The sequence below is a fragment of the Falco rusticolus genome, chromosome 3 (assembly GCF_015220075.1).
Source record: "Falco rusticolus isolate bFalRus1 chromosome 3, bFalRus1.pri, whole genome shotgun sequence".
NCBI classification, from domain to species: domain Eukaryota; kingdom Metazoa; phylum Chordata; class Aves; order Falconiformes; family Falconidae; genus Falco; species Falco rusticolus.
The window spans coordinates 49,652,364-49,668,801 of record NC_051189.1 but is presented as its reverse complement, the minus strand read 5'-3'; the positions used below and the strand labels follow the sequence as shown (position 1 = coordinate 49,668,801).

The 16,438-nt window shown below is 37.9% G+C and overlaps 1 protein-coding gene across 1 annotated transcript; it reads left to right on the top strand.

Moving 5' to 3' along the window:
* The first annotated feature begins 555 nt into the window (after positions 1–555).
* PPDPFL (pancreatic progenitor cell differentiation and proliferation factor like) lies at positions 556–3,741 on the top strand. The gene is made up of 4 exons (XM_037379026.1): positions 556–713; positions 1,607–1,696; positions 1,788–1,887; positions 2,268–3,741. The coding sequence occupies exons 1-4, from the start codon at positions 659–661 to the stop codon at positions 2,278–2,280; spliced, it is 258 nt and encodes an 85-aa protein (XP_037234923.1). The 5' UTR covers positions 556–658; the 3' UTR covers positions 2,281–3,741.
* Positions 3,742–16,438: the final 12,697 nt, after the last annotated feature.

The following is a 16,438-nucleotide window of genomic DNA, read 5'->3' as shown; positions in this document are numbered from 1 at the left end:
AAGAAAAAACTTCCTGGGTGATCTAGCTGTGACACAGCTCGCTCTGTACCAAGCCTTGAGATGGTCACTGGTTTCACTTATCACCGTGAGGGTGGAGACTATTCCTTGGACTTCGAGTTCTCTAGGGTATGTGCACAGTCGTGTGCATGTTTATAAACAAAACAAAAGTCTCTACTGAAACAGGTACGGGCCCTGCTTCACCCCCCTCTCCCCTGCCCCTCTGGTGGGAGAGTCACTAAGGCAGCAGCTGCCTGTCCCCGCTCAGCGCGCTCCAGAGAAGTGCTGAGAGGTGACACCCGGGACGCCAGACCGAGGGGACCAGGCCGGGCACCGGCGGCCGCCGCGGGCTGTCCCGGGCCGGGCCGGGGCTGGGCGGCAGCGTGCCGGGGGCTGGCCCCGACCGGGCCCGTCCCACCGCCCCCGGGGCGGGCCGCCCGCCGCCGCGGCCCATATAGGGGCGGCCCGGGGTGGTGGCGGCACCGGCTGCGGAGGGGAGCGGGGCCCTGCCTGCCCCAGCCTCCCGGCGGCGGCTTTCCCGGGGCGACTCAGGTGAGCGGCGGGCGCCGAGGCCGTTGCCGCTGTCCTGCGCCGGGCGCCGCTCCCCGTTCCCCTGCAGGCTCCTCCCGCAGAGAGGCGGCTTGCCCGCCGCGCCGCTGCCATGGCCTCGGTACCCTCGGCCGGCTGCCTCCTGGCCAAGAACCAGTACTACAGAAGTAAGTGCGGGGGTCCGCGAGCTGTCCCCTGTCCCCGGAAGGGGGGCGCCTCGGGGCGAGGGAGGCCGAGGCCCCCGAGCTTCTCCTGAGGAGATGTCCGGGCTGTTCTCGCTCGGGAAAAGTCAGGGGGTGTCCGGACAAACTGGAGGCAGAAGGGTGGCCTTGCCCGGTAGCTTTTAATTGCTTGAAGAGCTTTTTGTTATATCAATGAACTTAAGTTTTAATGAGTATCAGCTTCTGGTTATTCTGGTTCTTATTTAGAGTTGTTTATTAGGGATATGTAATACCTTTTTTAATATCTTTTTAAAACTATAAAAGATGACATACAAAAAGGATTAGTCCTGCAACTTTTGGCTTCTAGCTGTAATTCATATTTACTTTGCAGTCTTAGCAGAACACAAAATCAAGTCACACTTTTTGTTTCTAAATATGTAACATAATCACAGGTTTGAGAGTACGTTTGGTGCATTAGGATCCCTCTGTGCAGGATGGACACTGTAGTGTGAGTTTAGCATGCAGTTGTACCGCAAAGAACAGCAGCTAGGTTGTTTTGGACTTAAAATACTCAAGAACAGATTCATTTGTTTCAATAGCAGTGTGTATATGATCACAAGATTTGTCAGTGCTTTCAGTGAAAGGTATGCAAACAGATCTCAGTATGCTTCTAAATGAAGAGTAAGTAGACTGAGGGATCAACTTCTATAAAAGTTTTTATGTAACAACTGTAGTAGAATGGTGTCTATAATATATAGAAGTTATACTTTGTAGCCAGGTATATTTATTTTTTAGATTGTTTCCTCCAAGATAGCAGCATGTTTGAAAAATTCTTGGCATAGAAATAGTGTGCTCTCTCAAATAACTTTGTTACGTGTGTCTCTGTTTTCCATGAACAGCAAGACAGAACTCGGAATCCAGTGTTTCTTCCAGCTCCTCCTGCTGTTCGGATGCTGTGAATGTTACAGACCAGGACAAAGCATTTCATGGTACTGTGTCCTTCTTTCAAACTGTCTTCTGGTTTTGCCCGTTTGTTATTCAGCTAGTGTCTAATGGTGTGGGCTTTTTCTCCTTTGGCAGGATTACCAGAGTTGATTGATAAATGTTGGTGGATAAAAAGTTTTTTCCATAGTGAACAATCTCCACCAACTGTTGGCAGAAAGACACTATCAGCAAGCAGGTGAGTCCTGTTTTTACTACGGTGGGGATAACTTGCTCATTCCATTTTCCCTTTGGTAAAAGTGTTACTAAACAAGTCTTAATCGGCTAAAATAATCTGGAATGTGCAGTGCTATTTTGATGACTTAAGATACTGCAAGTGTACAGCTACAGAAGCCTTCTATGTTTTCATTTTAATAGGTGAACTCATATTACTTCACAGTAAGCATAGTGACATTTAATCCTCTGTGTCACTTGCACACTCATTTATGCAGTTTACTATTTGACTTTATATTAAAAAGCTGATGTGAATGCATTCGAAAATACTTAGGCAGATAATTAAATTTTCCTCAAAAGACATTTATAATTCTGCTCATAACCTTTTAATATATATTTCTGCAGTACCAACAGCTGAATAGGACAGCATGCTGGTTTTACCGACTGAAATACTACGTGCAGACTTGTTTTTCCAAGAGGCTTGGGATCTCCCTAATGTCTGGGTTCAGCTGCAAGAAGAAAACAAAACCTTTAGGAGAGCAGAAAAGTATATTTCAAAATATGTCAGTAGTTTAAATGATACTGCTTAATGGACATGTCCATGGTCTACCTTGTTCATTACAGACTTGCTGTAATTTGAGATGTCTCTAATGGGAGTTACCAGGATTAAATATCCTGATGATTTATCTGGACAGTCAGAGAAAAATGCCAGTAAGAGTAAGATATTGTAGGCTTAGGAGAAGCATGTGTATTGAATGACTTTGCAATAGGTGATACTCTTAAGTTTTAAGATACTGGCTCTGTCAGCCGTCACACAGAGATGTAAACAAGATTAAAATATGCAGTCCAGTGTAGGACTGCTATATGGTGTTTTCTATCAATTACTTGTTTACCAGTTACAAGGAGTAAGTTTCCAAGAATGCTTGGTGATAGCTTTGCTTTTAGAAAGCCCAATTACATGACAAAACAGTAATTAGTTTGGTTTCCTTGTTCAAGCAGGGTGCATAGATCCCAACCTCAAATAACAAGGTACAACTTTCATTCATATCTATGCATGTTGATATTTGATGACAGGATAGAAGAGATAGATGAGAAACCAGTAATCCTAATGGACACTGACATCTTCCAGGCAGAAGAGCAACCTTAATCAGAGCTGATACTCCTAGCTCTGTTTTAGAGTACTGTCACCTGCTTTGCTTGTAGCTTAAAGAGCTACTTGTTATCAAGTGGTTAATCCCATCAATATTCACTACTCTGTCAGCTTAGTTATGTGTTAGATCTAGGAAAGTGTTCAACTCAAAGGGATAACATTAATGTTATTAACCAATTCTACTGTTGTCATGATTCATGCTCTTGAAAGGTACTGTAACATAGCTTCATTTGGTCTTCAGCATTGCAAAGCAGTACATCAGACTGTTTATTCTACTGGGTATGACTGAAATGCAGATGAGGTCATAGAAAGTAACAAGTTATTTGACTGGATGATATAATTTCTGTAAACTGTCTATGCAACTTTTTGATGTACTATCACTAAACCTACCTGACCTCTCCATCACTGGATGAACTAACACTAGCAAACATTAATGTAGCCATCATTTTTCATCATAGGTTAATGGTTGTCATGGTTACGCATAACTCCAAAGTGTACCTAGTGACTGCTTCAGGAAGCTTACAGTTTGGTAAGGACAATAAATGCATGGCACATGAGAACAGAAAAGAACATAATTCTGAAAACAGTTTCAGGAATCCTGAAATTGACATGTTAAGTATCTTACGTTACTCCTGCTGTGTAGTTTCATCTTTGTCCAATCTCTAAGTGTACAGAATGAACTATTTTTTATACTAAGGTATTTTTATTAATAAAAAGATTTAATCAGTATTTGGTCTTATGGGTTCAAATAACACTGATGTTCCGTGGTGTTTGTGGTGTGGGTGGTTTTGGGGATGTGTTTATTTGAAGTCATAGTAAAACTTTAAAATTCCTACAGAATGCTGTGTGTCACATTATTCCTTTAGTTTCTGAAGTCTAATGTGAGGTGATAAAGGAATGGTGGAATGCAAGGTAGGAAGAAGACCCTAACATCTTTTTCTGTAACATCATATAAAGGAAAGGGAAAAAGACAGACTTGCTAGTTGCAAGAAGGTGATTTGGTCTCTTTGAACATGCTTGGAGTCCTAGAACAAAGAAGTGCTGTAGCCCTTATTGTACATGAGAAATACAGGGTTCAGGAAACACCGAAGGACAGTGACAAACTTCCATATCACTTGCTGAGCTTAGGCTGCTTGTGTCTTTACATAATCAGAAGGTGGGGTGCAGAACATGCTGAAAGCTGATAAACTGTGAAGACAGACCTACAAACTCCACACTGCCCCCTTCCTTTCCCCGCTTTTTTTGGTTGGGTTTTTTTTTTTTTTTTTTTTTTTTTTTGGAGGGGGGAAGGCTGGAAGAACAAGAGGTGGGAGCCTGCCTACTGTTTGCATTCATCTGCTTAGGCTATATGAGCTACTCTATGTAATGGTGGCATGGTGATGGAGAACTGTTCTGGAGAAGTGCCCTCACACGATTCCCATCATCTTTTACTGTGTTCAGCACAGTGCTGGAGTTGCAGCACCACCAACTCATAGTTATTTGTGCCAGTTCTTTGAAGTATAGCTGCCCTGCAGTGAATCAACTCTGTTAAATAACATGCAATGTTGCTATGACAAACTCCTAAGCAGATAGGGGTAAATGGGACATTAAAGTGCTTGCTAACAAAGGGCTGCATCTAGTTACAACATGGTAATAAGGAAAGGTCAATTTTCTTGAATTAAATGTCAATATAGTGTTACTTTGTGGGGAGATAAAAGTCAAAATCTAAATGATTTAAAGAGAAATATGAAGGGGAAATTATATTGTATGGCTTAAGTGCAGCTTAGAACAAGAAAAACAGCAGAAAAATATGATTTTAATTCCTATCTGGGTAAGACAATTCTAAATGTTTTATCAAATATTAATTGTAGTAGGGAAAAAAGTGTTGTTTTCCTGTTAGGAGTGTAGGTAGAAACTTGTTTTGTTGAAGTTAATCTAGGTGTTGTTATCCATGTAGAAAAAAATACCAGAAACGGGATTTGTGCCAGCACATAAGCACTAAGATCCAACTGTTGTCACCAGGTTAGGAATGGAAAGATGGACTTGATTTTTTTTTTTTTTCTAAATGCCCATAATGTAATGTACTGTCCATGGCAGTAATGGGCTTCCATTTCTTTCCTAAACCCCCCCCCCTAGAGTTATAGTCTGCTGGTCATAGTAATACTTGTTTTAGGAGTCAAAAGACAAATCTTACATAGTTTGTTTTTGTTCAAGAACAGCAAAATCTTCCTGTTGAACACATGTAGAGAGAGAAATTCTTTACTATGAAGTTATTTTTTTCCCCTTTTGTTTTGGTTTGGAAGAAATACTATAAAGTTGTTTTTATTTCCAAGGATTTTCTTGCCTGTATGTGAGGTAAGCAATACTACATGTTGTGGGTAGACAATAGTAAAGATTAACTGTAAAAACTAGCTATTGCTATGAAATGGGATTTTTTTTTTTATACTGGCCTTTTCTGCATAAGCAAGAATGATAAATGAACCCATTTAAGAAACAAGTTCAAACAGCAACTCAAAAACTCAAACTCAATTTGAGTTATTGGGAATAAGTTTTTCTTTTCCTAATGTGCAGTGATTAAAATGTGCTTTAGCATTCCTTTAACTTCTTTGGAAGAGTAATTTCTGTTTGTGATATAATAACATTTTTGTTGATGTTTTAAATTATGTGCAAATCCCTATTTTTTTTTAATCGTAACTAATAATTATTTCTTCTTGTAACTTATTAATCTCTTATTGTCACTGCTCAACATTTCTGCAAAGGAAAACTCAAGCAGGGTTCACTCAGCCATTTCTACCAGGATTAATGTTTGCAAAGTATTTCTTGGATTATTGCACTTAACAGCTGGTGACTGTGAAAATTTTGACCATGACCATATTCAGTGTCGTGGCTGACTCTTCAGTGATGGAGGGATTCTGTCAGATTTCTTTTGTCATGCACTCTGTCATATGCCATTTTAAGCTGTGCTGGCAGTAGCAGATGCGAAGTATACCATATGTAATCACTAGGAGATAGGTCTTTGTAATAGAAAGAGGCTACTGCTAATAGGGAAGAGAATCAGATCGGTATATTGCAAGGAATATATTTTTCCCCCTACTTCTCTCTCAGAAACTGTGGAGCAAGAAATCAATTTCCCAACCCTATGCCAAAAGAGAAGATTCAGCTCCCAGTTACGATACCTAATGTATGTTCAGGGACACTATTGACTTTCTCAAAAATAGAATTATAGAAGTGCCTGTAGTCATGAGGACAGGACATAATCTGGTCAGTCAGAGATGTAAGATTTTATTAGATCAACTCATAACAGGACAAAAAAAAGGGCTTGTACACTCAAAATGTTTTTCTATAAAGCAGAAACCATAATCTCACTTTACTAGTTTAGTTTAGGTAGCAGTATTGGGTGCAAGATAAAACTGTTTTGTCAGTTTGTGAGGTGCACTGAAATACAGCCTCTACCATAACAGAAGAGGACAGGTTGGACATCAGTTGCCCTACTGGGATCATCTCTTGGATGAGCTGAGGCTAGGAGAAGTGTATCAGTACTGGCAGTAACTTTTTAAAAAGACATTACTCAGGTTTTGGGTTTGCTTTGGGTTTGTTGGGTTTTTTTTGTTTATTTGGGGGTTTGGGTTGTTTTTTTCTGTTGCTCTTTTTGCAGCAAGTGAAAAACCATCTCATCCTGACTTTAAAGTAGTCAGCGATTGACAGTCCGTAAAACACCCTAGTAAAATTTTCAATGGTTGATCACACTTACTTTAAAGATCTTCCCTGTTGCTGACAACCTGAATTTCTCTCTGAACAGCAGTTCAGGGGTTAGTTAGGAAAGCATGGCTTAAATAACAAGCAAAAGAATTTTTAAGTCCTGATTCTACCTTCTCTTCAAGGATCTTGACATTTCTGAAGAGGCTGTATAATTTTATTTAACCTCCAGCTATGCCAAATTCCAGAATTATTTCAGTGCAATAGGAGTGGAACAATAGGTGGAAGCAGCTGGGGATAGGCTTTTTGCTTCTGTGAGTCAAAGCTAAAAGCTGGGTTCTTAGAGTATGTTTCCCAGTCTGTAGTTTACTTACTTCAGACTGGGCGAGGACATACAAATTATTGCAAAGTAAGCCGAAGAAGAAGGAAAAAGGTGATGGTGTGGTTTTGGGATGGCATAAAAGTGTTGGCCAGTTTGAAATCTTGGAATCTAAACCACATGCTTTAAACTGATTCACTTGAAAATGTTATTTAATGAATAGATTCCTTAATATCTCAAATCATAAAATGTTTTAAGAGTTATATGCATGGTAACTAGCTACACACAAATTTACATTTAAAAAAATAATTGTAAAATAAGTTACAATCCTCTCTTTGATGACGTATTGTGCATTTTTTTTGTGTTTAATTCTGTTATCACATTGTATATGGAGTAGCCTCTTCATCTCATAAAAGCACTTTCAATTTTGAATTAAAACTTGGAACCTATAATAGGTTCTTACAATAAACTTATTTTATATATATTCTATCTTTCTAAGAACCTTGAAATTGCAAGTTTCACCGTCTCATAATAGTGCAGAAATGAAAGGGTAATACCGGGCGTAAAATACATAATGAAATAAGTTCTTTTGAATAGGTATTTTCCCATCATATTTTAACCAGGTTAATTAATGCTATCATGACTCCACCATACATTTAAGTTCAGGTGAAATCTAGTGAATCACACCAATGGGACATGTTAGCGACTAGACAATTTCTCCATGGCAGTAGCAGATTGAGTGAAGTCTTGAATGCAAAAGGCAAGGTAAATGGGCGGTGTATGTAGTAAACCCTTCGTGTTCTGTCACAATAAAATGCCTGCCTGAAAAATATGCAATCAAGTCACAGAAAAAAACCCTGAACACTCCACCAGAAAACCCTCCTTGTTCTCGTTTGGTGCTTTCCAGAAACGTATTTTTCTGGGTGAAGTGCTAGTTGCTTTGTATTTTTTTCTAATTTCATTGCAAGAGAATGACAAGCTGAAATGCTTTAAGCAAACAGATTGTTACTTTCAGTGCTTATTTTCCTGGTTGTCACAATTATTGTCCTACATTAATCTTATGCTCTTATTGCTTAATGTCTTTAGTGGGGGAGTTGTTTGTTCTCTGTTTATCTGTCACCATACTGTGAATGCAACAGGAGTGTCATCTGGAGGGGGCAGGTTTGTGGTGTAAACACTTTTTGAACACCTACACGCTACTAAAACAGAGCTCCAGTGACTAAGCGGGTCAGCTCAGACCTTCTGAGATAAATGTGCATAGACTGTAACTCTATCATGGAAGGACTGATTTTTACTCTGCATTTTTAACAACATAGCGTTGGACATTAATGTTGAAAGGCATCAGCTGCCAGGCATTATAATATTATATGAGGCCTTTATGACTAATTCTGAAAATGGATGTCTTTTCACTTCTTTTTGGACATTAAAGCATCCACAGCGTTTCTTAAATATTTTAAAAGAAAACTTGCCAAAAATAACGACTGCGATTTATTGGCCAGAGCATTCCTCAACTGAGAGCAGGCCGCCTTCTGTACAATATCAGTCGAATACTGTATCCTCTGTACATTTAACTTGCTCACACTAATAGCATTTAGTTCAGTCCCCAAACAGGAAAGTCATTTGAGATTTATTTAAACTAAAGGCAATTCTTCTTCAATGTCATCTATTCTGAAATCCACTGAGATCAAAAGTGCTTTTCATAATAATTAAATGTAAATTAATTGATGGTGGATTTGAACTGAAAACCCCAAAATGTTAATGAAGAGAACAGTTGTGATATAGTTGTTCACACCTACCTAAAATCCTAATTCTATGTAGGGATCGCTATGGCTGAAAGAGTTACAGAGGTTAAGTTTATATCAGTACTCGTTCACTCTCTCTCCTCTCCCCCAGTTGCTCTCTGCACTAATTAAGAACCCCACAAAACACCAAAACCCAACAATGAAAACCCTTTTAGCACCTACACAGTAATAATACAGAAATGACATAGAAACAGCAGCCAGGGCAAACAGCATTCCCTTTATTCCTAGAATGGGCCAGCCTGTCTAAAGGGCATACATCTTTCTGTCTCTAGTTTAAAAATAAAGTAAAATAAAACAAAACCAAAATTATTTTGCTGTGGCCAGGAAATAATCTAGGCCATATTAGAAGCTCAGGAAGACCAGGCACTGATACCATTTATATAGAGCCAGCTCTCCAGTAAGGGAAATCGATTGAAAGAATCCACAGCCTTGCTGTAAAACAGGGCGTAGGATTGAAGCACAATCTTTTGCTTCAATAAAACCGTTACTTTTTGGCTGAAAAATAACATCCCTGAAATATATTGACAGGATGTCTTCCTGTGTTGGCTAGTGGGAATTTTGTATAAGACCTCTTTTATGGGCTAGTCATCTCAGAAATTGGTTCTCTTGTTTCTCCCTCCAGTTTTATGCACGTTACATTACAGTGGATTAAGTCTTTATGGGGAACATGGTGATGGGCTGCAGCCAAGCAAAAACTCCTTGAGATGTACCCTAAGTGTGTATTTAATTCAAAATATCGTGAATTTCAAGGCAAACATTTTATTTTTTAAATCTGTAGTATTTCAGTAAAAGTATAGAAAAATACGTCAAAACATTTTGATTGACCATAATAATGACTGTTACAAGGAGATGTAGGGTGCAGAATAAGCCGAATTTAACATTAACCTGCAATATCAGATATATCAAGCATTTTACTAATCTCTGAGGAAGCAACACTGACTAACGCAGTAAATAGCATATGGGGGCTTGTTTCTCCCTTCCTGTCAATGAACAGCACTAGCAGCGGTGTTAGACTCTACTTAGACCAGAGCTATCAAATGGGTAAGCTGAGAGTAGGTAAGGAGGATGAATAAACCAAACTCTCACTGGCTGATGCAGAGTGTCAGAAAGAAAATCTGCAGGCTCATCTGGGGTCCAGACCTGACAAATTTCTTGTCGCAAAACTATTGGATGTCGTTCACCATTTTACAGTAAGAAAGCCAGGCTTTATTTTTTTTTTTTTTTTTTCCTGACCTGACAAATGCTTTAGCTATAGGGACTGAATAATGAGCTGAAAATTCTTGGGCAAATGGATGCTGAGAGAGTGATGCTGTTAGTTTTTAGGTCCTGAGAATTTCTCTTTGAAACCTAGCTACATACATTATTATGATTTTGATATGCATTAACTATAAAATAATGCAAATTCATTAACTGAAGTTACTTTTTATTTACATAATTCACAGTATAAGGAATGACTATGCAGTTTATGGCAGATATATGTAAGGATGTATTTTTAGCAGGATTTCAGCTACTTTTGTTATCCATATAGTTGATGAAAGGGATCCACTTTCAGCGTGAACAAACAAAGCATATTTTTGCAGTGTCTTTTCAGGATTGAAAAAACTGTTGAGTTGAAAGCAAAGTCCAGTTAGTAAACCTCACTTTCATTTCCCTCATGTGGAGGACTGACCTAGAAAGAGCACTGCTTATATTTGGCTGCTGAAATACTGTACTACAAATACAGGATGAGGAGTTCATCTCACGTAGCTCCTTATTTCCAAGAAATCCAAGTGCCACTAGTATTACATAAGTCACCCAGGACACTAGGGTTGAAGTTGCTGCGCTGAGGCTTGCTTAGCACTGCTGTATTAGTTGGCAAGCCAATTCAACATTTATTTCAAGTGTATGAAGGAGAAGCAGGTTCATGAATAGATAATAGAGAAGGCATACATTGTCTGAATGCATTAGTTCAAAAACAGTGTTCTTAAAATACTGTTGTATTGAAAGCATGCATTTGAAGACCTTAGATTATTCAGTTTGCAAGTCAACACATTCTGTGCATTACACTTGTATAGAATTATTATGCCTCAGCTAAATAAAGGTCCTCATCCCTAATGCTTGGCTTTTATGAGCCTCCTACAGTAATGTGTGTAAAGGCACATGGGAGAGAAGGAGAGAAAGAATTCTTTGTACTTTCAGTGTTTAATGAACAGCACAGTTTTTGGGTCATCTCAAAGAGTAGGCACAATTTGAGCAGTAAAAGCAAAAGCAAAATCACTCTTTTGAGAACGTTCTTTTGAGACTTACCAAGATTTCCTTTAGCATTGCCTAATTGGCCCTGCTTTCTGACACAGCATGAAGTGAGGACACAAAGAGCTCTCAACTTGCAGTGTGGTGTAGTAACTTCTTTCATGAGTTGTACATTAAAAAATAAAGATCGCAACATGTACAGTCAGTATTTAAAGATATGGAAAACCAGAAATGTTTGAGAGGGGAGAGACAGGAGCAGATATGGTGGAATATAAACCCCTCTGACTTCAGTTTGCTGCTTCCTTCTGTAGTTTTCTGAAAATTCTGAAGTGACTATTTGTTATCAAATTGATTTTTTCAATGTTGTAACTATTCTACTTTTGCCAGTCAAGACTCTGACTGGACAGGAATGGGAATACCTAACATCAGTGATTTGTAACATACGGGGTCTCAAAGCTGGAATTAAAACCTGACATCAGTAAGTAAAAGCTTTTTCTTTCAATAACAGGTAAAATGTTATTGCAAAGCCTATATTAATATAAGGCTAAAGCAAAAATATTACATCTTGCCAAATGCAAAAAATAATATTTCTGGAACTGATTAGAAACTTAATACACATATATGCTTTATAATGCTCATTAAAAACCATTATATGTATTTATTGAACTAGAAACCTTTTCCCCGAAATTAGAATTAGTATATTATTGTATGCAACACAGTGTTTAGCATTTCCATAGAAACTTAGTTGCATACACTTTTTTGGCTGTGTAATCTTAAAACTGTATTGGCATCTTTTCTATCTTTCATATAAAATAGGTAATGCTGCATGATATTTAGTAAAGCAATCTGTTTCATTTCCCAGTTCCCTGTCTTCAGTCTCATATCAAAGCACCACTAATGATGCCTTTGCCTAATTAGTGGGGCCTGTACTAGAATAAGTTTATAATTGAGGATGCTGTGTAATTTCTGCAGGGAAAATGGTTTCTGAACGTACTGTACTCTTATAAAGCAGTTTTCCTTTTCCTAGCAGATTGCTTAATTTTTGTAAAAAAATGTACTTCCACGCACATTTTTGTGTGTACATATAAACTTACACTTAGGAATGGTTTTACTGCATATTTTAAAATTGCTTTTATTTTTAAAATCTAACAGTAATAATATTAAAATTAGTACATTTTATATTCATTATAATGCTTATGGAAGCATTAAAATATCATTTAATTAGAGCTGAGCTTCAGACTGAAATAAAACTTTACATGATACAATTTTCCAGGTGGTTTATCTTTTAGGCACCATAGTTAATGACACAGCTTTTGTAACAGCTGCTACTAAGCCAGTTGAAAATATACAAAATATATCTTCTGTTTTACTGATCAGGTGGTGTATTAAAATAATTGTCCTCATTTACTGGATGAAGTTTCCTGGCCTGTTTTATGGACTATGTCCTCACAGACCCACTGGATTCAGAATCATGAATCTGAACTCAGTTGTGGCAGTTCTACCAAAGACATGTTACTTTAGTTTTTAATGATCGATTAAGCAGGCTTGTGCATATATTATGTCATCCTCCTTTCATATCTGTCTCAGATTCCCCTGTGGCTGAGGGATCTGCCAATAAATTAAATGACCTCTCAGTAAATCAAGTAGAATCAGCAATTCCAGACATGTTCCCAATGTTATGCATGACTCTTTTCTAAAATATACACTGAACATTCTAGTAAAAGCTGCAGTGTTACCTGCAGAAGTAGCAATGATCTTAAGTCATAGGAACATAAGTTAGAAAAACTGATGTCTGTGTCAAAGTAAATAATATCAGCTCTGCTGGCCCAAGATGTTCTCTCGTTCTCTTACCTGATGGTAACAGCCTGTGTCTTACAACACGATAAACCTCAGTTATCAAAGCTTTGTCTTGTGCTTTGCTGAAGATTGAATGTTACTTCCATAAAATCATTATTCTGATGATAGTAATAACAATAATAAAGCACTCGCTTCTAGCCTACTTGAAGAGGTTTGTCCTATAAAGCAGCGTATTTCAGAAAAGATAAATCATCGTGGTGGAATTCTGTATTTAAGCATTTTTTAAACTTTAATTTTTCTGTGGCTTAAAGATACATTTATTCTTGATCATATAATTTGTCCTTACATTTACCATGGACAAGTTTGCCCTTACTTCTTATACAGTTAATATATTTAGGACAATTCAGCAAAAATGAAAATCAGTGAGGTTGCAAAGGCACTGAATGTTGCTAGAAGTCTTTTATAATGGGATTTGCTTTTATTGCTGGACCTAGGACTCAAGAGTTTCACCTGCTGGTCTGAACACTGCTTCGTAGTGGGAAGAGGATTAACAGGTACAATGACTAAGTGAAACAGCAGTCCCTGGGATACACTATTCGGTATAGTGTGTTGATGTATATTTATTTTTAGTAGTATAATGTGTCATTACTCTTATCTTTTTATATATAGGCCCTATTGTTTTCCTTTTAGAATTAATGCAATGTGGATGTGGGTATTTTGTTTATTGAGCCCTTGTAATTCCTTACATCGGTTTTGGAGCTTGCATGCTTACAAATGCTGCAGGGGTGTCTGGTTCTTATGAAAATACATCACTGAGGAGCCTACATGCCATTTTCAAATACTGCAGGTGTTATAAATGGAAGTGAGAACAGTAGCTAATTTAAATAACTTCCCATTGCTAAGCCATCTCCCACCCTAAAAGGATTCTAAAGCACATTACATTCAGAAGACTGTACTCCTGACCATCTCTGCAGGACCAGTTTCTATTAACTTTAACAAATATCTTGTCTATGCACAATCTGATACTTCTGCAGTAATGACACATTAGGACACTCCACCCAGGATGTTAATCAATATATTTAGGCATACAAATTGGGCTAGTTGCCCAACAGTGGGAGTTGTCTTGAGGCAATTTCTACAACAGTTCAAAACTTCCATCTGGAGGGCTCTTGTAACCAGCTCCTGTAACTATGATTCAGATACTTATATGTGAAAGTTTAGTTGTTTTCAAGTTGGTCCATTGCCTCAAGCTGATCCATTATCTCACCTCTGAAGATGACTGATCGCTGGCTGGGGAGTTCCTGAACTGCTCAAGGAATTAAGTGTGCACTGGACATGCATATGGGCACAGCACCGGTACACAGGTACACTGCAGTTAAGAGCAAATTTTGTTTTCATACTTAGAACTCGCTTTCAACTTAAGCCCCATATCCACAGCCTGAGTATTCAGAGAGACCATATTATCAAAATGAATTATAAATATTAGGACATAGTTGCAGTAAAATTGTTCTTTGAATTTTTTTAGACACATTTCTACGAGTTTGACAAAAGCCAGCTTCAGGGTCAGCATCTCTTGAAAGACTTGATAGGTGGAAAGACTGTTAATTGGACAAGACAAATATGTACGGGCTGATAGTTCTGGTTTCCGTGAATGGTAAATAAGTGACAAAAAAGAAAAAAAGAAAGAAAAAATATAAGTATTTATGTATTTCGAAGACATCAAGACCATGGAAAGAGAGATATTAGCTCATTAAAAACTGTGCAACAACAGAAAATAATGGATTTATTTACTGAGGATCTTCTGACCTAAGAAATGTAAAGCTTTATACTAATTCACAGATTGCTGCTGGAAATTAATAGCTTGCTTGCATATAAAACATTTAGAGATAGCAATGTTGATGAAGTGGGGGAAAAAGCCCTAGCAGGGAGGCAGCTAAGGAGTCAACCAGTTTCCACATTTCTAGCTTACACAAACCACCTGTCTTCAGGAAAAAGGGATTAACATTGGACAGTAACAATGATTGTCATTTGCATAGTTTTCTTTTTGAAATGAGAAAGCTAAAATTGTTCAAACCTAGTGAACACAAGAGCATAACAACCGCTCTTAAACTGTGAAGCAGCTCCTCAGGGCTCCATCAGCACTTACTCAAGAATTAGAGAGTTACAAACATGGCAGATGTAGAACAGCTGGCTTGCAGCATGTGGCTTGATATTAGCGTAGAAATGGACCATGCCTGAACCAGGTCCAAAGTACAACTCACATTAACTTGTTTATTTAGGGTGTGTAGGCTATGTTGTTGCATTCTGGTTCCAATTCTTTAGGCAGTAAAAACTTGCACTTTTTCATTAGAAGTAGTTATAGTGGGTTTGAATATGGTAGTGTTCTATTAGAATACTGTAATTTTCAGAATTGTAGTTCTGTTATGCCCTCTGAGATGAAATTCCTGACTGATTATCTCAAAATTATAATTTGCTTTAGAAATTCCAGTTTTACTTAACTGAACTTCTCGTGATTATGAATCTGATTAATACTAGTCCATGGTAACTTGTTTTAAATCTGAAGCTACTTTAACTTATGAAAAAGAGAGTGAAGCATACCCCAAAAGCCCTGAAGATGTGTAAGCCTGTGCTATGCCTGTGAAAAGTAATATTCTCAGCCTTTGCTCTTGTGCGTGACTGAAGAGACTGAAGAGGATTAGACATACTTTAAATCTTCTGCCAAATACTTGAGATCAGAGTATTTTTTAATTGTCTGTACATGCAAAGAACAATTATTCTGGTTAAGCCTAGGGTATGATGCCTGCTGTAAAATGGACCTTTTCTATTATTGATAATACCGTTGGGGTTTCTTTAAGCTAGATTGTTTAGGACTCCTTGAAAACTGTGAGAGAGCCCTCCTAGAAAAAAATGCATAAATTAACATGGAATCCAAACCGCTTTTATATGTCCAAAATATGGTAATTATTAATTTTTTTTAGAAAAATATCAGATGAAACAATTTGGGGTTTTTTTGGTGAAAACTCATTCTCATAAAATGTCAGTGGTTAGGATTATCAGGTCTAATATTAACACTTTCTATTTTTACTTAGCGTCTCTTGTTCTGACTAGAAAAAATTACTTTAGGCCAGACAAACATAACTTGACTTTCATCCTTTCTCCCGTTTCCCTTTTGAATGCCTACTCAAATACTTCAAAAAATTATAATCACTCCACTAAGAAAAGTTAACTTTGTTCCAGCCTCCTTTCTCTGCCTTTCTTTGATTTTCAGTTTTTGGAAAAGTTTTCCAAAGATTTTGTGTTGTTCCTAAAAAGAAACAGATGCATTTCTAAAACATCTTTTCCTCTCACCTCCTTGACAAAAATCTTGTTTAAGAAGAAAGCAAATGGATCCATCATTGGTTGGTGGCTTTCTTGTGTTCAGGGTGTGAAGCCAGAAATAGCTTATCATTTTATGGGAATTTGAAAATCTGAAGCTCTATAAACCTAAACTTTTCTTTCTGAAAGAAGATCTGATGCACTTCTGCTCCTAGAAATAGGTTTTGGCACCCACCCACCTGCATCCACCCCCCATAAGGAAGCCTTTACCCACAATTTTTTAGCACTC

Excerpts from the sequence above, each read along its gene's own strand:
- PPDPFL (XM_037379026.1), top strand. The coding sequence starts at position 659 with ATGGCCTCGGTACCCTCGGCCGGCTGCCTCCTGGCCAAGAACCAGTAC. Across the intron at positions 714-1,606 it reads CAAGAACCAGTACTACAGAA|CAAGACAGAACTCGGAATCC; the intron begins GTAAGTGCGGGG and ends TTCCATGAACAG. Across the intron at positions 1,697-1,787 it reads CCAGGACAAAGCATTTCATG|GATTACCAGAGTTGATTGAT; the intron begins GTACTGTGTCCT and ends CTCCTTTGGCAG.